General features: G+C 35.6%; 2 protein-coding genes and 1 pseudogene across 8 annotated transcripts; 1 reads left to right on the top strand and 2 right to left on the bottom strand.

Moving 5' to 3' along the window:
* Nucleotides 1-1,635: 1,635 nt before the first annotated feature.
* On the top strand, nucleotides 1,636-7,427 carry LOC129893510 (CRM-domain containing factor CFM3, chloroplastic/mitochondrial). Of its 3 annotated transcripts, none has more exons than XM_055969054.1 (11): nucleotides 1,636-2,555; nucleotides 2,740-3,196; nucleotides 3,310-3,440; nucleotides 3,847-4,197; nucleotides 4,288-4,444; nucleotides 4,525-4,817; nucleotides 4,922-4,981; nucleotides 5,084-5,170; nucleotides 6,144-6,227; nucleotides 7,060-7,111; nucleotides 7,197-7,427. In XM_055969054.1, exons 1-9 carry the CDS (start codon nucleotides 1,704-1,706, stop codon nucleotides 6,168-6,170), a joined length of 2,415 nt encoding a protein of 804 aa, XP_055825029.1. In that variant the 5' UTR covers nucleotides 1,636-1,703; the 3' UTR covers nucleotides 6,171-6,227; nucleotides 7,060-7,111; nucleotides 7,197-7,427. The 3 variants fall into 3 exon arrangements, with proteins under 3 accessions (XP_055825029.1, XP_055825028.1, XP_055825030.1); XM_055969053.1 differs by having other exon boundaries at nucleotides 6,157-6,227; XM_055969055.1 differs by lacking the exons at nucleotides 6,144-6,227; nucleotides 7,060-7,111; nucleotides 7,197-7,427 and having other exon boundaries at nucleotides 5,064-5,170.
* A 3,776-nt stretch (nucleotides 7,428-11,203) lies between these two features.
* Nucleotides 11,204-18,176, bottom strand: LOC129893511 (uncharacterized). Of its 5 annotated transcripts, none has more exons than XM_055969060.1 (8): nucleotides 18,034-18,176; nucleotides 17,800-17,869; nucleotides 16,657-16,772; nucleotides 15,211-15,293; nucleotides 14,472-14,593; nucleotides 12,991-13,155; nucleotides 12,304-12,397; nucleotides 11,204-11,791 (listed from the first exon to the last, which is right to left on the bottom strand). In XM_055969060.1, the coding sequence occupies exons 2-8, from the start codon at nucleotides 17,813-17,815 to the stop codon at nucleotides 11,587-11,589; spliced, it is 801 nt and encodes a 266-aa protein (XP_055825035.1). In that variant the 5' UTR covers nucleotides 17,816-17,869; nucleotides 18,034-18,176; the 3' UTR covers nucleotides 11,204-11,586. The 5 variants fall into 5 exon arrangements, with proteins under 5 accessions (XP_055825035.1, XP_055825034.1, XP_055825032.1 ...); XM_055969059.1 differs by having other exon boundaries at nucleotides 16,657-16,775; nucleotides 18,034-18,175; XM_055969057.1 differs by lacking the exon at nucleotides 18,034-18,176 and having other exon boundaries at nucleotides 11,204-11,482; nucleotides 11,583-11,791; nucleotides 16,657-16,775; nucleotides 17,800-18,010.
* On the bottom strand, nucleotides 14,220-14,333 carry LOC129893586 (5S ribosomal RNA; annotated as a pseudogene).
* Nucleotides 18,177-20,445: the final 2,269 nt, after the last annotated feature.

The following is a 20,445-nucleotide window of genomic DNA, read 5'->3' on the forward strand; positions in this document are numbered from 1 at the left end:
CATTAAATCTAATAGTTAGAGGTATTGTTGGACATATGTAAGTTGAAGATTTACTATTATGATTTCCGCTTGTTTATCATCATTACCTATGAAAGGCTAATAGAATGCTAAGAGGCTTAATTGAGGTACTTTCGGGTACCTCATTCGCCATGTCACATCTAGGCCCTAGGCTTGGGTCGTGACAACAACTCCAAATTGAATGAAATTTAAAAGCTAGACTCACAAAATAATATGGAACAGGGATCAGGTGTCAAAAACAACAAAACAAACAACAAAATTTTTGAATTTTTTTTTTGGATGATTTTTTTTTTTGCAAACCAAGACTAGATTTGTAGAAACAAATTTAAAATAGGCTCATATTTCAATTGATGCAATTCTAAGAACAAAATTAAGAATAACAAAAGAAAGTAAAGGAAAAGAAAACAAGATAGAAGGATAGACACAAGAAAGGAATCAAAGACAATCAATTCAATATGTAAATGACCTCCTTTGAATATGCTATCAAACACCTAACCTATTAGAAAGACCTCAAGGAAATTAGAATTCCCAAGCAACCCTTCTTTCTAATCTAAATGACGCATGGACACCAAGCCAAGATAAAGAGTGCAAGTGCTTACATCAAGTCAATACTTTAGAAGCTTGGAAATAATTTGGAATGAAAGCTTGAAGCTTGAGAACATGCTAGAGTAGAAGTACTTGTAATAGCTATTATCTTTGTTTTTCTTATTATTTAAAAGGTAGATTATTATCAAAACATAAAGATTATTACTCTTTGAGAGATTTGAGTGCTTGCTTTAAGCTTTTGGTTGTGTTAAAGATTAGAAAGAAGGGTTGCTCGGAAATTCTAATTCCCTTGAGGTCTTTCTCTATTAGGTGTTTGATAGGATATTCAAAGGAGGTCAATTCTATATTGAATTGATTGTCTTTGATTCCTTTCTTGTATCTATCCTTCTATCTTGTTTTCGTTTCCTCTACTTTCTTTTGTTATTCTTAGTTTTGTTCTTAGAATTGCATCACCATCTCTGTAATTTCTTGTTATAAGCTTCAGTATCAACAACTTCCCTAAAAAGGGTATTTTCATCATTGTGTTAAGAAAGTTGTCCAATTTATATTGTGAGATGCTCTTGCTGATTATCGACTGTCGGAAGTTAAGTATTTAATCTATATGGTATTAGCTTTTCACTTCCTTCGTTAGTTTTACAGTGAACTTTTGTGGTGGTTAAGGACTGATTTTAATGGAAGTTTTAGTTAGAGAAAATGACTTATGAAAATAGTTTTTGTTCAAGATAGGTCACTCGAAGAAATGGGTGATTTTCCAAGAAATTGAGTATTTAAAATTGGGGAGGAGTTATTTGATTCATAAGCTAACATGTGTCCCTCCGTTAAAATTAAATATATATATATATATATATATATATATATATATGTGTGTGTGTGTGTGTGTGTGTCAAAGTATAACGGGAGTGATATATATAAACCAAAAGTATAACGAATGAAATATATAAATTATTTTTAATAATATAGAATTATATTTGACCTTTTTTCGTTTATTATAATGGTTATTTACGAAATTTCCCAAAAAAATTTACCACACAAATTGGGCAACAAGTAGTCATGTAACATCTAGGGCCATAGGCCCATTTTGGAAATATCTTTCTGTGTGTTGACTTGGCGATTAGAATTGAGGAAGATAGAGTTTGTTCATGGTCTCTATGGCCTCTACACCATTGTCGTTTGATTATATTTCTCCTCCTTTAACTTACCCTTGTTCGAAACAACTTCAATCTTGGCATAATTGTCGAGCTAAAAATGTTGTAAGAATTTATTGTTCTTCTCCCCAAACAAACAAAGAAAAGCAAATCAATCAGACAAAGAAGCAGAGAAAACCCAGACCAAGCTTTGTTAAACAAGTTCAAGATAAATGGTCTGTTAAACCCACTTCATTGAGGGAGAAATTCCCTTGGCAACAAGGAAATTCAGTATCAATAGAACAAGTTGTACAACGACAAGTGCAGTTTTCTAATTTAGAAAATCCAATAGTGAGTTCTGATTCAAGAGTTAAGGTAAATTTAGCTCCTTGGGTTCATGGAAAACAACCCAAAATATCTCAGATTGGTGAAAGCAGCACTGTTGGTAAATCTCTTGAGCATTGCGAAGATATTGTGTCAAAATCTTTAAACAAACAAGCAAATTTTGATGGGAAGGATGAGAAAGATATCAAATTGGAATCAAAGGTTGCAGATAGATATGAGGTTGAAGCCCATGTTGACAAGGGGATTACTTATGCTAAAGATTCAGTAAGATTGCCATGGGAAGGTGACAAGTTGAGAAAAAGTAATGCTGAATTGGCAGAGAAATTGATACCTGAGGCTCAACTCAAGAGGCTTAGGAATGCAGCATTGAGGATGGTGGAGAGAATAAAGGTTGGGTCAGCTGGTGTAACACAGCAACTTGTTGACTCCATTCAGGACAAGTGGAAAGTAGATGAGATCGTTAAATTGAGATTTGAAGGTCCTCCTTCACATAATATGAAGAGGGCACATGACATTCTAGAGGTACTTACATTCTTCTAAAACCTTTCGCAAATGCAACCCAGATTGTTATAAAGTTTTCTCAGAATATGTCAACTTTGAAGTTTTTGGTTCTAATATGTTTGTCCATAAACAGTTATATTTTCCAGTTTTGTAGATTGTGTAATATTGTGAATTCTTATGTGCATTATACTTTGCACATTGTTAGCATAGAACAGGAGGATTGGTGATTTGGAGATCAGGCAGTTCCATAGTGTTATACAGAGGAATATCATACAAGCTTCCTTGTGTACAATCATTTACTTCAACAAACCATGATATCCATGAATTGGAGTATCCAAACAATGCTAGTTGTCAAAGCGTTGGAGTCAAATGCTTAAATGAAGCTGCTGAAAGGCCAAAAAATAGTTCCACTGATCTGTCTGGTGAAGAAATAGTGGATTTAAGCGAGCTCAACATGATGTTGGATGAAGCTGGTCCACGATTTAAAGATTGGTCAGGTCGTGAACCACTGCCTGTTGATGCTGATCTGTTGCCTGCTGTTGTTCCTGGATATAGACCTCCTTTTCGCCGTCTTCCTTATGGAGTTAAGCTTAACCTAAAAAATAAAGAAATGACTTACCTACGCAGAACTGCGAGAATTATGCCCCCTCATTTTGCTTTAGGTATGTGGAAAGGGGTTTTAATGTTTCCTTGTTCTCTTATTGAAGAATCTGTAACTTTGATTTTTAACTTTGATATTTTTTTTTACCTCCAAACTATTGTCTGCTTCATTCAGGAAGGAACAGACAACTGCAAGGTTTAGCTGCAGCCATGGTGAAGCTCTGGAGAAGAAGCGCTATTGTCAAGATAGCCATAAAACGTGGTGTGCTAAATACAAGCAATGAAAGAATGGCAGAAGAACTTAAGGTGAACGACAAAGCTCGCTACAAACAAGCATGAATTGTGGTGTACTCTATAATCTTTTATAAGAAAAACTAGCAAGTGTTGAAAAGAAGAAAAAGAAGACAGAAGTATAATAAGAAAAACAATTATGACAAAAAGTTGGATGTCCCTGTCTTTCCTTGAACTTGCACATCATTCTGGCACTTAGATTTCCCAGCCATTACATTGTTAGCTGCTTTAGCAAGGTATCATTCTCTTGATTTTGTTTTTGGAATATGTATTGTGGGGTACTCCATAATATTTTAGTCAAAATTTTCAGTTGAGTACTTGAGTTGCATGATCGATTCCGACTCTCAAACTTTTGTTTCTTTATCTAGTATGTTTTAGTAATAATAAATCAATCCGACAATAGATCTGCTTTGTTCAACAGGTATTGACCAGAGGAACATTACTTTCCAGGAACAAGGATTATATTGTTTTTTACAGGGGTAACGATTTCTTGCCACCTCGTGTAACAGAAGCGCTTGTAGAAGCAGAGAGAAAAAATGTTTTCTTGCAGGATCAAGAAGAACAAGCACGGCAAAGGGAAGCAACCCCTATTTATTCTGATACTAGAGCTCCTAAAAGACCATTGGTTGCTGGAACGCTTTCTGAAACTATGGCAGCCACTTCACGCTGGGGAAACCAACCTAGTATTGAAGAGAGGGAGAAAATGATGAGAGATGCAGCTGTAGCAAGGCATGCTTCTCTTGTGAAGTATCTTGAAGAGAAGCTAGCCCTTGTAAGTTGTTGTAAATAAAACTGAGAAAATGCCGTGCAAATGGATCTTGCTTCCTATTTGTTATATATAATATTAGACTGGTATCTGCAGGCAAAAGGCAAGGTCAAAAAGGCAGAAAATATGTTACGTAAATTGCATGAAAATCGGGAACCATCTGAGCTGCCAACTGATTTGGAAATATTATCTGCTGAGGAAAGGTTTCTTTTCCGCAAAATGGGTCTTAGCATGAAACCTTTTCTGCTTCTAGGTAAGCGGTGCTACTTGTTCAATCTGATAGTTCCTATCAAGAGAACGCTCATAAGTCATAATTTCTACATTTTGGTTCAGGGAGGCGAGATGTTTTTGATGGAACTATAGAGAATATACATTTACATTGGAAATACCGAGAGCTGGTAAAGATCATTGCGGAGAGGAGGAATACAGCACAAATAAAACACATTGCAATTACTCTTGAGGCTGAAAGCGGTGGCCTTTTGGTATCTATAGACAAGACTACCCAAGGCTATGCAATTATACTCTATCGTGGGAAAAATTATCAGCGTCCTAATGAATTCAGGCCCAAAAATCTTCTGACTAAGAGACAAGCATTGGCCCGTTCAATTGAACTTCAAAGATGCGAGGTAATATATTCTTATATCATTTTTCTTTCACAGGTAGATGTATTCCATGTCTCTGATATCTTGAGATTATTCACCTCATTGATGTCTGCTGAAAATTCTTCCAGGCACTAAAGCATCATATAACAGAGTTGCAGGATAAGATTCAAAACTTGAAGTCTGAGCTAGTATGAAATTCCTATTCTTTTGGAAATATATTTTTGAAACCATTAAACTTGCAAATCACCTTTCACTTTCATTTTTATTTAGTCCTTGTGAAAAATCTACAGGAAGATACGCACATGGTTGAGGAGATTGATGAGGAAACCTTATACTCAAGATTAGATGTATCTGATGATGAGGATGACATGGAAAAGGTAATAGGAGGGTCTAAAGTACTCTTTTGAAAGTAGAGTAGGAAATGACCAAGCAAAAAGACAATAACACTGTAAGAGTTGGAGGCTCAACAGATGGACACCTCTTTCCAAGTAGAGTAGAAAATGAGAAAGGATAAAAGATAATGATACAAGAGAAACCTTGAACTTCTGACATTGCTTAGGAATGCATTGAACCTCTATAGCGTAATTTATGGAAGTGGGTCAGTCGTTGGTTCTTTTATTGATTGAAGTAGTTGTAGAATATTTGTGTGCCCCAGTGATAGTTTCTATTACTGGCATTAACCTATGCTAATCCAGTCTTAAACTAGAATAATCTTCACTTTTGAATTGGCTGGCTGGCTTAACTTTCTTCCTTATGAATCGTTTTCTATAATAGAGGCCTGTAGTTGGAAAATTTTATTGATACAATACCCTGGACCAGTATGAAATGTTGATCCACTTGCAGCAGGTAGGAGAGGAAGATCGAACCTCTAATTGATCTTTCTCCATCCCTCAGCCCTCTTTATTTCCTAAAATTGGGAAACACAGTACAAAATCGTAAAAACCTACTTAGTTATGGGTCAAAGTGCAGGTTTTCCAAAATTTATGCAAGTGGTACTCGGTTGGCAGTTGAGGACATCATACTGAATGAAATTACTTTCGTGGTGAATGTTCCCAATTCAAATTTCTTGGTCTGCTTTAATGTTCTGGTTTTTAGAAAATATTTATCCTTCCATATCTCGGAATTTGGAAAAGAATTTATCCTGATCTCCACTTTAGACCTGATCAATATTAATACATCTCAATCCTAAACTACCTCACGCCGGCTATATGAATCATCTGAATCCATTTCGTCCTATTCAATATAGATTATAATGTGGAAATATTTCTTGAATTGTGTTGCTCACATTACTATAACAGGCCATCTATATACTTAATCAGCACTGCACCTATATTGATTTTTGATTTGCAGCAATTTGATGCAGAGGATCAGAGCTAGTAATAGCCTAATGGTTTTTAAGGATGGTGTTGCATTGTTGCTCAACTGAGGCTGCAGGTAAGATATGGATGGATATATTGTGTCAGCACATCTGAGGCGGAAGATGTTTCTTTGCACACTTTTGGTACTGGTATTGCTGGTTGATTGCTTAACTTTGATTTCAGTTTGAGTAAACATCATATCCATCTATATTATTCAGGGGCAGAACATACTTCAATGAAGAATCTGTTTGTGAAATCATTAATCACCCTACAAAAAAGAAAAAGATCTGTGGGTTAACTTTTAAAAAGGAAAAGGATCTGCTGGTGAAATTTGACCTGTCTAGTAGTTCTGTGACACAATAAACAGGGACTGGCTAATTTCATTTCTGTGTTTGAAGTGAGAACTAGAATGAGTGCATTATTGGACTTCTATTTTGTAGCTACTTATGATGAGTTATGGCGCTTCTGTTTATTGTTTTTGAAGTGTTTCTTTTGCTTGCTCTGTTATGTGAACAATCATTGCATACTTTCCAACAAGTATAGTTTTCTGTTTCGCCTTAACCTTTTCTTCATGCCAGTTTTTTTTTTTTTTGATGACAAGGGAAGCCGCAGCCGCTACCCTTCGGCTGCAGGTAAACCTTGCTCCAATGTAATAGCCCGCAAACACATAGGTGAGGTAAACCACACTTGGCAAGCCCTGTGTGAGGAGCTCGACCGAGAAAGCATGCATGGGGTTTCGAACTTGAGATCTTAGACCCCTGCTCAACCTACCTGGCCACCCCTGCATGTTCCTTGGTGCTAGTTTCTTAGACACTCTTTAACTAACTGTAACGTTCAGAAGGGTTCCAACTTATCATTTATAATTTTGTGGGTTACTTCTCCTGACTAACAATGTTTCTTCCATCCAGGGTGAAGCGAAGTTGTACCTTCGGAGGCGCTAAAGTATAGAATAGAGTCGAGGTGAATATTCACGTTGATGTATCATTACAGAAACATGTTTCCATGACATCACCATATGATATGTTATCATGTATGAATTTTGCAGTCCCTTTTTTAGCTGGGAGGCGCAAAATACCTGAAGGCATCTACTAGTTTTTGAGTGTGAGCTCGTCCTGCGAATCCTACCCGATGGACAACTTGTTTTGTCTGCCCTCAAATTTCTTGCAAGAGCCCGTCTTGTGTAGATTAGATATTTTTACCTGCTGTGTACAGTACAACAATCCTGAAATGCGAATAATCTTGCAAGCCTGAAAGTAAAATTTGTTATTGCTTTGGTTCTTTACTATTCCAATTTTTGTGACACATCCATTTTGGAACATTTCAAAATATTTGACGATAATCCATGTTTTATGACTTTCACAACTTTCGAAAATTCAAACCACCAATACACCGTGCTGGAGTTATGTGCCTTTTAATATTAAAATTATAATATTAGAAGTGTATTATTTTACTGGATATAAATCAGTGAGAAAGTGGTAGTTATTCTTGGGTATAACTCATTTAACTATTTATGTCATGATTATCACTAATTATCCACCCAGGCTACGCCCTAGGTGTGATACAGTAATTAGGATTGTGATACAGTAATTAGGATTCCTGAAAAAACTCCAACCAATTCTCTTAACATATCATAAGCATGCATAAGATAAAATAAAGTGGAAACTCATAACAAATTCCTGAAGAAACTCCAACCAATTCTCTTAACATATCATAAGCATGCATAAGATAAAATAAAGTGGAAACTCATAACAAATCCAAGAACAAAGCATAGCAAGAATGAAGTAAGATAACATAGACTCCATACACATATCTAACATGCCTCTATGTGAACTAACATAGGCGGGGACTAGGACATGTTCCTAATTCACCCTTAAAGAAAAAGTAATGACATAACGTGGAATAGTCTCGATGTATCATCATAGTCTAAGAATGACAAGAGAAGAAAAAGATAGACTCGACTTGTCCTCAAAGCAGGAGGACTCACCACACAATCCTCAATAGATCACCAACTAGCCACGAGAATGGAATGGAGTGCCCGTCCATACATTGTGATATAATGTAGGCAATGAAGTATGCGTTAGTACGTTTGAATGTACTAAGTATGTAGGCAATGTAATGCATAATAAAATCATACTGTGCAAATGACCATTTCAAAAAGCATGATAAAAGAGGTAGTAAACTCATAAGTAGACATGAAAAGGGACAATGCACAATAAACCATAAGAGTATCATGTGAAAGTAAAAGTTAGGATTAGTCAAGTAAATCGTCATAAGGGACTATACATATGTGGTTTATAACCGTAATCGATATTTAAGATCATGTGAGTTATAACATGGAATCCGATGTAACTCCCATACCGAGAAGAGAGATTACTTGTCAAGATAGACTCCGTATCATAAACATAAACATGAACTATATGTGGATCCACTAGCTAGGCCATAAACACAAACATACGGTGGCAACGTAGTTAAGGAACTAGAGATTGCTACTAAGGACCCCTTGGGTCGAGTCCCCACCTCAAATTCCTCTTGGTGCTAAGTCAATATCCCACGGAATACATATCATCATCATAAATCATACTTGTCGTAAATCATAAGCTTGTCATAAATCATAGTTCGTAAAACTTGTTCAAAGGAATAACTTGTTATCATGTGATTCATGTAATATGGGTGTAGACCTTCCATCATTACGAATCTTATTTCATAAAGAGTATCATTAAGTACTTAAGTCACCCTTTTTCATAAACTTACTTGAAAAATCATCAAAACATCATTTATAACCTTTCATGAGTCATTCATAAACATTCATTGAAATCCCTTGAAATTCATGATCATAATTTCTTGAAAACATACTTGAAAATAGCATATAACATAGGTCAATGAAAGTCAATCATGCAATGTGATGTGAATTATACATAAATTGATCAATGATAATAAGATAAATCATAACTGAGAAGACCCAATGCAAATTCATGAAAAATAATATCAATTTGAAGTATAATTGAAAATACCCATCATCCAAAATTCTTCAATTTCATGCAAAAATCATTAATTCATGTTGAGATAGGTGCATAACCATAATTTAAATCATAATTCATGTAATTGAAATTGATATCACAAAACCCATAAAATATATATTTTGAATTGATTGAAAAAGTTAAGAATTAGTTGGGTTTCATGGTTGAGAAGGATCTATGGATGAATACCCACATACCTTGAATAAGAAATTAGAAAAAAATTGAAGAGATTTTGTATTTTGATGAAAAACATGAGAATTGCTTGCTTGTCTTCAATGGAAGTTTGAGAGTCTTTGTAGAGAAAATTTTTGTGATATATAATTGTGAAAGAATGAGGGAGAATTGGGGATTGTGGGTGGTTAAAAGGGTGGAATTTAGTCCTAAAAACATTCAGGTTCATTAACTAATGGGTAGGAAAAGGTTTAAAGTGCCCCTACTTAAAAATTAAAATCAGACGGAAAAACTAACCCAAGTCCATGATGAGGAGAGGGTTCATGATAGGCCAATTTTGAGCGGATGAGAATTTGACCAGATTTTGACCTGGAGAAAATTTGAACTGAGCTGGGGCAGGTCCGCTCGCGTACTCTTCTGGAAATGTAATTTTTTCGAAAATTTTATTTTCCAAAATACTTGATCTAAAAATTCACTGAGGCCATTTTTGCAATGTCTTACCTTATTATATCATATTCCTACCTTCAAACGCCTGGGATATTACACCAACCAATGTTCTATAATACTCTCTTTGCTTCATTTTATGTAGTACCGTTTGATTTGAAATAGTGTTTAAGGAAAAAAGTAAGACTTATGAAACTTGTAGTCTAAAATAATCGATAGATATCTGTGTGTTGTAAATCATCTCGTTAAGGGTAAAAAAAAATTAAAGTAAAATTATTTCTAATTATAGTAAGGTGACATATTTTTTGGGACGGACTAAAAAAGAAAAGGTATCACATAGAATAGAACGAAGTGAGTATTATTATCTCTCTATCTTGTTATTTAATCTATGAAGAATTTATACACTTATAAATAATGGAGTGGCCCCTGTGGAGGATAAGATAAGGGAAGCGAGGGTGAGATGGTTTGGATATATGTAAAGGAGGTGCGCTGACACCCCAGTGAGGAGGTGCGAGAGACTGGATGTAGGGGGTAATTGGAGAGGCAGAAATAGGCCGAAGAAATATTAGGGTGAGATGATTAGACAGGATTTGACGCAACTCCATATTACCGAAGACATGACCCTAGATGGGAAGGAGTGGAAGACACATAGTAGGGTAGAAGGTTAGTAGGGGTGAAGGTTAGTGGAGGATTAGCGTATTTTATTGTGTATCGTGTCTCTATTATCAGACTATTTTGTTGTTAATATTGTTTATTTATTGTAGACTTTACATTTGCCTTTCTTGTTAATTGCTATGCTTTCTTCATCGTTTTTTCTTTTATTTGATTTTATAGCACATGAGTCGAGGTCTTTCGAAAACAACCTCTCTACCTCCTCAAGGTATTGGTAAGGTTTGCATACACTCTACCCTCCTCAAACCTCATTTAATGAAATTTCACTGAATATGTTGTTGTTGTTGCATCCTCGTGTTTATGTATTAGAAGTGTGGGAAAGTATTGTTGTACGCATGAAACTAGTGAGGTCGGCATAGAGAATAAGAGAGTCGAGAGTAGAGGAAAAATTCAAGTCTCCAACTTATTTTCTAGAAAAGGAAGTACATATTATTTTTGTTCAAGGAAGGTGTTCTCAGTGGTAGAGCTGTGGACTCAACAACTAGTTTGGAGTTGTTTGAATCATATGACATTTTCCGTTGTTGTATCACGGAAAAGACATGTCAAGAGTAGTACTACTTGAGCAATGAAAATTCTACCGCATTGAATCTCCTTGAAGAGAACAAGATATCTTCATCTCAGCCTGAAAAATTATTTACTTATTTTTTCTTCATTTTCATTTTAATTTTTAACTGTATTTTTTTTACATTTTCACCAATATACATTTCTAAACAAGTTGAACTCTGTTGGTTCAAAGACTCATAAAAAGTGAAACAAGTAGTATTATTGTTATAAATTTGAAATGAGAAACATTCAACATAGAAATGACAAAAATGTGAGGGTCTGCAGTTTTACAATCCTTTATTTTGCAAGCTCAAGATACAAATCCAAATGCCATTGAAGTGCAACAGATGCTCTCTAGTTAATCTTGTTATGCATTTCATACCGAATCTGCTGAAGTTCAAGATCTAGTATGAACAATCCCCATGTAGTGATGACAAGTATGAGGCGAAACTTCTGAATTACCCAAACAAGTTCAACTAAAACCCTGCCAGTAGTTTGTTTCATTTGCACAAGTTAGATTGTAACAGTCTGTTCCTTAAGTTACCTAAACCCGGAATTTCAACAATAGTAGCATCCCAAAGTACCTATCTAGTGTTCTAGTTCTGCTGCTAAGTGTTGCAGACCTTCCTTTATGAATGGCAAGATCACAGGCATTAACTCAGCTTGGTGTGACTTATAGCTATGATTGGCTCCTTCGATGATATGTAACTTGTGGTTTGGTATGATTTTATCGAACGCTAAAGCATCCTCCACTGGAATAATTTCATCAACAGACCCATGAACTGTCAATACCCTGTACAAATGCAACTTCCTCAGTTTGTACCTTAGATCTGATCAAGTCTATGATGTATTAAGGTGAAAAGATCAGACCAGAAATATAATGCCAACAGACAAGATGAAAGCGAGGTTGGAATGCTATGGTACAACCACCTCAATTGTGAGTTAGAACCATCACCATCAGCTTTTTCAATTCAATTCAATAAAAATGCATTTCTAAAATATTTTATTAGTATTTACAATATTTTTACTATGTCAATCTTCCGAAGTTTCTACAACTTAAAGAAATTATCTTTGTTATAGTTTCTTAAAGTCTACTGATCATATGACCTAAAATATTCCAAGGAGGCTGCATTCCATGTATGTAGTGAATGTCAACATTGTCTCCATTCTGCAAACTAAAGAATTTCACCTAGTTATTTTCCTTTTACTTTTTTTTTTTTTGCAGTGAGTCTCTTTCACCTGGAGAGATGTCAACGAAAACAAAGAGAGAAGGTATTGACATAATGAAAACAAGATCCGTACAACCTGCATCCTTTGTCAATTTGAAGGCATACATCATGCATGTTTGTATTAAGTCGATCCATTAAACTTGCCTCGGTAACACGGTAATCAACGTCTCCTACAAACAGAGAAGTCATATTTTCAGCTTTCCCAAGAAAATGAAAATCCTATGCATTGTCATTTGCTAAAACCTACTCCATTGATGGAGAAGAAAATGGCTATGGAAGCCTAAATAAGCATACTGAGCAAGAGGTTCTTACTTCTCATTGGAGCCTTATTCTGTCTACGCTAATACTATAGCCCATAGACATTGGTCACAAGAACCAAAGAGAGACCAAGGTAATATTAGATACAAAGCATCATGACTGGGGGTTTACATTCTTACTTTCCTCAGCTTTTAGTCCTAAAAAAAGTCCTAAAAGTAAACAAAACAAAATAAAGGGGGATAAAAACAGTAGATATTGTGCATTTTGACTCTTATCTCTATTGAAATGTCAAACTTGTCAAAACATAGGCATGATAGAGAAATCAAGAAAATCAGGGGCAGTTGTGGCATTCACAAATTGAGATTTGTCTTCTATCAATTTCATATATTCTATATAATCTGAATTACAGTCACTATATAAATGACAAAAACGAAGAATTCCAATCTACAGGAGAAAGGGGAAAATGTTTATATGCTTAAGCAGGATAAAGATATACTGTCATTACCTGCTCTATTTTTAACATCAACAAAGCTATCCTTCTTGATTATTTCCAGAAAGTCCTTGCCCAAGCGCTCAGCAATGCCTTTCTCTAGATTATAACGGCCAGACAAATTGATGACCGTGTGAACATCATGATACTTAGAAGCATATAGAAGCACAACATCCCCTCCTGCAACAGTTTATTTCTGATAATTAGTCAACATACAAGAACATGAAAAATGCTAATACTTAATGCAATGTCATTTACAGAGGAAAACCAGAGCACAAATCAAAGAACATCATTATTGACTCACAGTAATTAACTTCAGGGATAATTTCCGTTATTTGCATTGAGTGGAGAAACTCTTTGAATTATCTTTTATTGAAGTAAAAAGAATTTGTCAAATCTAAGTATATATCCTTCTTGTTTGTCCTTTTTTCCTTTTGGCACATGAGTTAGGAGCAATGAATTCAACCACAAGGAGTTCTCATAGTTGATATTTCTTGTGTATGGACCTAGCAATGAATATACAACCTAGTGTTCCGTCTGTTCTCTTCTTCTTATTTGCCTAATCATGTTGACAGCGATACCATCTGTGCTGGTGGGAGGTAGCGGGTACCTAGTAGAATAGTCGAGGCGAGTAAAAGCAAGCCCAGAAACCACCATTATCAAAACGTTTTATGTCTGTACTTGGGACAACTAATTTCAAAATTAATAAGGGGTACAATAACAGCTAGCTGATATCATTCTATTATAATGACAACTAGCTCATATAATCTAAAAGGAACAAGGGACTTTGGCACATTTTAGCACCTTGAGATGCTTCTCTTTTCTCTTTCTTCTTGAACTTTGATTTTGCAGTTACATCTTAACAAGATTCCATGAAGACAGAAGCGGAGATAGGATTTTTTGTTTATGGGTTCTAGACCACAATTCTTTTTGCCTATTGGGTTCTGGATAGATTATTTGTACATACTAAATGAATTTTTAACACAAATATAAGGTTTGAAACAAATTTAGTGGATTCTGCTGAACCCATAACAAACACTATGCCTCTGCCCTGCATGAAGGAAGAGCCACAATGTGATTATGTGGGAGAAGAAAGATTATCACATCCAAACACAACAATAACATAATCAATGTAATCCCACAGGTGGGGTCTGGGGAGGGAAGAGTGTACACAGACCTTACCCCAACCTTGGGCGGCAGAGAGGCCGTTTCTGATAGACCCCCCCCCCCTCAAGGAAAGAGGAGGGATGGAACACGAGGACTTCCCAGGGGTCATCCTAGTATTACTCTCACTCAAGCACACTTAACTTCGGAGTTCTGATGAGATCCGGTATGTTAGTGCTGGTATGATCACATCCTATTATCATATCCAGATATCACCAAAAATAAATAAAAATCTAGAGCATAATAATTTCACATGCAAAACCTCTTTCTTCACCATAGTGTGCAAAAATACCCTTGATATACTATACAACTCTTGGTAAAAATTGACACACCTTTACTATGTCCAAGGACTGCTGTTACTTTGTGGTTTGTTCCATTGAAATATTCAACCACAGAATGCAAGTCATCCGCCTCTCTACGGTAGTTACCATACTGAAATGTACCTTCGCTTTCACTGGAAAGCAGTTGATAATGTACAATCAAGAATTGTAAAAGAACTAATGTTAGTCACTGCATACAGAAATTTGGGACAACAAATTTCTGAAAGCTAAGATGATGAGAGCGAAAGTAAATCAAAGAGAATTATGGAATAGAAATGATGTATAATCTTGCTCTTTGACCCATTGCATTGACCTCGAGTTAGGTCTGTATTGCTCTGTACTTTACTACCTCTACGAGAAATCAACACAGAGAAGCATTGGATTGCAGACACTTTGAGTTATGACCAACCCTGCTCACATTGTTGGAATAATTTCCCTTAGGGAAAAAGTCGGCACACTGCTATTATCTGTTTGGAAGTTAAAAGCCTCTATAGTTTCAGGCAGTTGCTGCAAATACTATGAACCAATGATAAGGGAGAAATAGAAGCCATGGATTAAGGACAGACTGAATAGTAGCTCAAATAAATTGCATATTTTGCTCATAAAATGAAATGAATAAGAAGAAGATACTTTTCACACCACTAACAGTAGTCTGCCTAAAGAGCATTCAGAACAATAAATGAAAAAGGTCCCCCTGTATGTAGACATTGCCTGAATAATATAGATGGTCCTTTTAATACCAAGATCATACCCATTTCCAGGAAAATCAAAGCGAAATGCACTGATTCCTTCTTTCTCCAGAGCAACAGCAAGGTTCACCATAGTGTTGAAGTCCTAGTAACAGAAACACACAGAAAATTTAGATGCTTCATCAACAACTCTCCCACCATCAAACAGACTACACATATACTGATAAAAAGCATGGAGAAAAAAATCTTCTGCTGTGGAACTTAACCAAAAAATTTAACTTATTAATTTATGCAAGAAAGCCAGTGAGCTAGTAATTGCTTCAATCGTGAACTTAAGGATACTTTCCTCCATACATATCCATCTATAATAGCTCTATACTGATCTTATATAACATTTGACTTCAATTTTATCCAGCCCCGAAAAGTCAAAAAAGTTAATTTGCTTGATGAAATTGTTCAGAGTTCAGTATTAACTGAAGCCAAATCAAAGTTAAAACTTCACTATAGACTATAGTTATCTAGAGCATCACTTGAAAATATAGCCATAAAAGTTTGTTCTTGACAAAGTGGAAGGTGAATCTGCAAGCACTTGCATTGTATCGACCCAAATAATCTCGAATTTGTACTTGTATTACTAGATGCTGCTCATATTTGTACTTGTATGACTAGATGCTGTTCAATCTTCATGAGGTTGAGCACTAGCCTAATTCTGATGCTCGAGTGGTATAACCGAGTGTGCCTTTTCAAGGGCATTGGTCAACTAGAACTGTTTCACTCAAAAAGAGACAGTAAATCTTGATATCAATAAACCCCATTCAGGGTCAAGTCAATGTGGAACATCACCAGTCAATTCAAAATCAACAGGAACTTTCTTAACAGAGATGTGAAGCAGCAAACGGATGCTGAAAACAATACAGACTAAAAATCTTATCTAAGAAAATCTTAGTAAAGCTTATTACTTGGGAATCTGACATCATTCTTAGCCCTCACATTTCTGCATCAAAATGCAACCAAACAAATAAAGCTGCTTTAGTTTGATTCCTCAACTAATCCTCCAAATATATTCATTCTTCAATGAATTTTTTGAGGAAGACTTTTTTTTTTGAGTAAGAATTCATTCTTCGATTAATTATTTTTGATAACCGTGGTGTCCGAGCCAGCTTGCATGCACCTCGACTAATTCCACGGGGATACTTGCCACCTCCCACCAGCAGCAGGTACTAAATTAATTAATTACTGACATCTTCTCTTTTTATTCACTTATTTTGTTTGGACGATTTCATACTCACACTATTGTTGCTCAAGACCATTGGTGGAGATAAAATCAGATATGTCACAGCGGTGGGACACTACAACACTACATACTGCATAATCTAAAACAGCCGAGGCATTTACTTTCTGAAACTTCTCAGCTCCATTGAACTAGATGACTGTAGTAGAAAAATCAAGGAAGCAATAGAACAGCTAATGAAGCAGAAGAACCATAGTAGAAAAGGAATAGTTCAAACCTTTGAGGATCTGAATCCATGACACAAGACCACGATCTCCATAGATCCAGTATCATGCAACACTCCAACTAGTTTCTCATTGTGCTGGCTCAGCACTGTAATTTTCTTCTGCACAGCTGCTGAACATCAGGACACGTGCATGCGTAAGTAGACAGAAGAATGTCACAGAATATGTTATTAGTTGTCAAGGGATCAGCATTGCCTCTTTCTCCGGTATAAGCAGATTGATGAGTTTATTGTAGCGTTTTAAATTGGTATCAGGCTTCCATATTGAAAATGAAGAAGACTACTAAAGCTTTCACCAAAAGTTGTCAAAAATCCACGGATTATGTTTAGTGACTCAATCAGGTTGACTCTCTTTTTATTCATTGCAAGCATTATCTATGGAGTAATACAGCATAGATCCCAGAATGACTCCTGGAAACAAAGTGTATGCTAAATTAAACAAAGCTGCTGCAGTTAATTCGGCACTAGCTACAAGAGCAGAAGTGAGAGTACTAGCTGGGGAGCAGTACTAGTTACACGACTATGGCAGAGAAAGTCTAGAGTGATTAACTAGTAACTGCTGATTTCGATGCTAAACATGAGTTAGTTCAGAACATGGTAAGCTAGAAGTGTGCTTAATGATAACACTTTTTCTCAGAATTCTTAAAGAATGTAGATCACAAACGTCGATATGGCCAAAAAAAAGTTGGTAGGGCCAGCAGAGTTGGGAGTCCTCATCCATACTGAAAACAAAACAGAATTGACCACTTCTCTTTCGTTCGAGAGTAAACTAACGTTCTATTAAGATAAAAAATAACCCTGACTTACCCCTAAATATTCTCCAAAAAAAGGTTATCCAGCCAACCATTAGAGAAGCATCAGAGGTGAGTCCATTTTAAATATCAAGTAATCCATATACATTTGACATCGTTGGCTTCAAAGAATATTTGGGATTACATTGTATTATGTACCCCCTAAGTTACAAGGCTCCTTTCACCTATTTCAGTCAATCGTGTGCACTACTTATATCCACTGGACTGGAGAAGAAGAAGGAAATTTCTTGAGATTGGTGTAAACATTCCAACTCATTTTCTGTAGATCCTATGTTGTTAAACTATCACAGTAAATTACTTGTCTTTTACTGCTAAAAATGGTCACCTGGGTTTTGTGTCATGCTGAAAGCAACTTGAAGTGTGATGCTGCGCCTGCGTGAAGGATTAATGCGCACCTGTGGAAGAGGAAATTCTGAGAAAAGTGGTTTCTTGGGAAGAACAAACTTTGGGGATACGACATTGAAATTGTTGGCGAAAATTCCCATCTTGAATCTAAAAGTGCTGAACCCAACCAATACAAATGAGACAGATGTAGAGAAAGCGAATTATTGGTTCTTACCTGAGTGTGGACAATATTGATTGTTGGTTGCTACTGCAGTCACTGAATCCAGACAAAGAAGTAGGAGCTTGAGATGGAGATCAAAATTACAGTGGCTACTTTTTCTATTTTTGGTCCTTCACATTTTCTATTTGGAAATTTAAATCAATTTAATCTTAGACATTTTGGAAATTTCAATAACATAACAAAGAATTTTATTACCAAAATGGATAGTTTTGGTTAACTCAATTACGATTTTTATTTATATAACTAGATATAACCAGGAGGTCACGGTTCAAGCCTTGAAAACAGTCTCTGACAGAAATGCAAGTTAAAGCTGCGTACAATAGACCCTTGTAATCAGACCCTTCCCCGGATCCCGCGCATAGTGGAGCTTTAGTGCACTGAGTTGCCTTTTTTTTTTAACTAGATAAATAAAATTGATTTTAATTCTATTTTTAAACTTCATTTAAATTGTATTCTTGAATAAAATAACAACAAAAATCATGAAAGTGCACCCCCAATTAGAAATTTGCATAAAAGTAACATATACATAAAAATATTTTTATTATTCTTGAATTAATTTTTATAACATTAATTATCGAATTATATCAAAATTATTTTCTACCAAAAGGTTCAATATAGAAATAATTACTAGTGTAAATTTATAACGCCTTATTAAAAAAAAGAAGAAAAATTGTATATGAAATTAAACCAATTCAAACTATTATTGAGTAAATCTATATATAATATAACGAAAAAACATAGATAAGGTGATGTGGCACCTCTCTATGTAACGACCCCTTCCTATTGTTAAGGGAGAATCAATAGTGAAATAATTTGGGCCAGAAAACTTTTTGGATGGTAGCTTAAAATTTTCAAATTAGGTCAGTCTAAGACAAAATTTGAATGATGTGAGGTCTAGGGAAATTCGAGAATAGACTGGGGTTAATGCCTAAGCTTGGATTTGATTTTATGATAGCTAAGGCATTAAGGAGTTTGTAGGACTTTTTGGAAGTGAATTCGGGAGAGTAGAATTCCTGATATCAAACTTGGCGTGAAAGGGTTATTTTAGAACGTCAATGTTTGAGGTTGCATTGTGAAATAGGAGTTTGGGGGAGAATTTTCAAGTTTCTATCTCTGTGCAAGTCGCTATGGCGGGAGTGATCCCGCTATGGTGTGGCCGCTATAGAGGGATGGGGGTTGCTATAGCGGGACCGTCGCGGGATCAATAAGGAAAATGTCCAAAATCATTTTTATTTCTGCAATTTTGTTCTTGGAAGAGAAAGAGACGACTTAGGGCTATTTTTCTTCGATTTTTCCACCAAATTCTTCTGTACAGGTTAGTTGATTACTCCTCTAATTTGTAATTCGATTCTTGCACCTTAGAATCTATGAGGATTACCTTAAGGGAGTGTTCTTGACATGAAATTAATGACGGAAAAAATCCTAGTTGGGTGGTATGATTATGAAATTGGCCAAGGGTTGAGATTTGAGTTATAATCCGTGTAATCTAGGAAAGTGATAATTGATTTCTATATTTTTTATTTGTTTTATACTAAGAATAATCCAAGACACTTCAAAAAGGAAAATTCAAGTTTTTTAGAGCATTCAGATTTGATTCGAGCTAGGTGATAGTTGTTGTTTTCCCATTTGTGTTACATGTCCTTGCTAACTACTTCATTAGTATTACATACATGATATATGATTAGGAAAAAGGAATGAACATTTCAATTGATGAAAGACCTCAACTATGAGACTTCCACTACTCGAATCCAAGGGTGAGCTAATTCTTTCAGGCTGCCATGGATTCGTCTTTATTTCTCGGTGCATCTCTTCGGACTCAGAAATTTCATAGACAATAGTTTATTAATTCTTGTTTGTGGTTGCATCCCCTCAATTCTAAACTTTGTTAGATTTTTGATACAATGACTTTCAGGTTCTAAGGAGTTTATTTCCGCAATACTCACTTTAAAATATTGATTGGATTTATGGGAAGTCAACTTTAAATTATTTTAAAGTGTTTTTACTTGTCTAAATGCATGTTTTGGTCCTTAGCTTGGTATAGTTGGGTTAGAAATTGGTTCTTCCACCAGAGAGTGTGGGTGCCACTCACTATGGATTAGAATCGTGTCAAAGTTGGTATCAGATCCCTAGGTTCATTGATCTCATTGTACCAAAAAGAGTCTAGTAGAGTCTTGTGCAATGGTACATCGATGTCTGTACTTTTTTTTGAGAGGCTGCAGGACTATAGAAAAACTCTCTCTCTCTTATTTCTCCTTTCGTGCTATGACTTGATTCTAATTGGTATCTAATGATCTAAATTGATATCTAACTTCTTTTACTCTTCAATCCACAGATAGTTGGTACATGACATAACGGTACGAGGATGCCCTCTAACGGCGGAGCCAATGAAAGTGTCGGCATCACGAG

This window comes from Solanum dulcamara, chromosome 6 (assembly GCF_947179165.1).
Source record: "Solanum dulcamara chromosome 6, daSolDulc1.2, whole genome shotgun sequence".
NCBI lineage: Eukaryota > Viridiplantae > Streptophyta > Magnoliopsida > Solanales > Solanaceae > Solanum > Solanum dulcamara.

What these genes read in the sequence shown, in the direction of transcription:
- LOC129893510 (XM_055969053.1), top strand. Translation starts at nt 1,704, where the DNA reads ATGGTCTCTATGGCCTCTACACCATTGTCGTTTGATTATATTTCTCCT. An exon ending in GAAACCTTTTCTGCTTCTAG is followed by an intron (nt 4,445 to 4,524) that starts GTAAGCGGTGCT and finishes ATTTTGGTTCAG; the next exon opens with GGAGGCGAGATGTTTTTGAT. An exon ending in TTGAACTTCAAAGATGCGAG is followed by an intron (nt 4,818 to 4,921) that starts GTAATATATTCT and finishes AAATTCTTCCAG; the next exon opens with GCACTAAAGCATCATATAAC.
- LOC129893511 (XM_055969057.1), bottom strand. Translation starts at nt 17,959, where the DNA reads ATGGGAATTTTCGCCAACAATTTCAATGTCGTATCCCCAAAGTTTGTT. An exon ending in ATGGATTCAGATCCTCAAAG is followed by an intron (nt 15,294 to 16,656) that starts GTTTGAACTATT and finishes TTCTGTTACTAG; the next exon opens with GACTTCAACACTATGGTGAA. An exon ending in TTTGATTTTCCTGGAAATGG is followed by an intron (nt 14,594 to 15,210) that starts GTATGATCTTGG and finishes ACTGCTTTCCAG; the next exon opens with TGAAAGCGAAGGTACATTTC.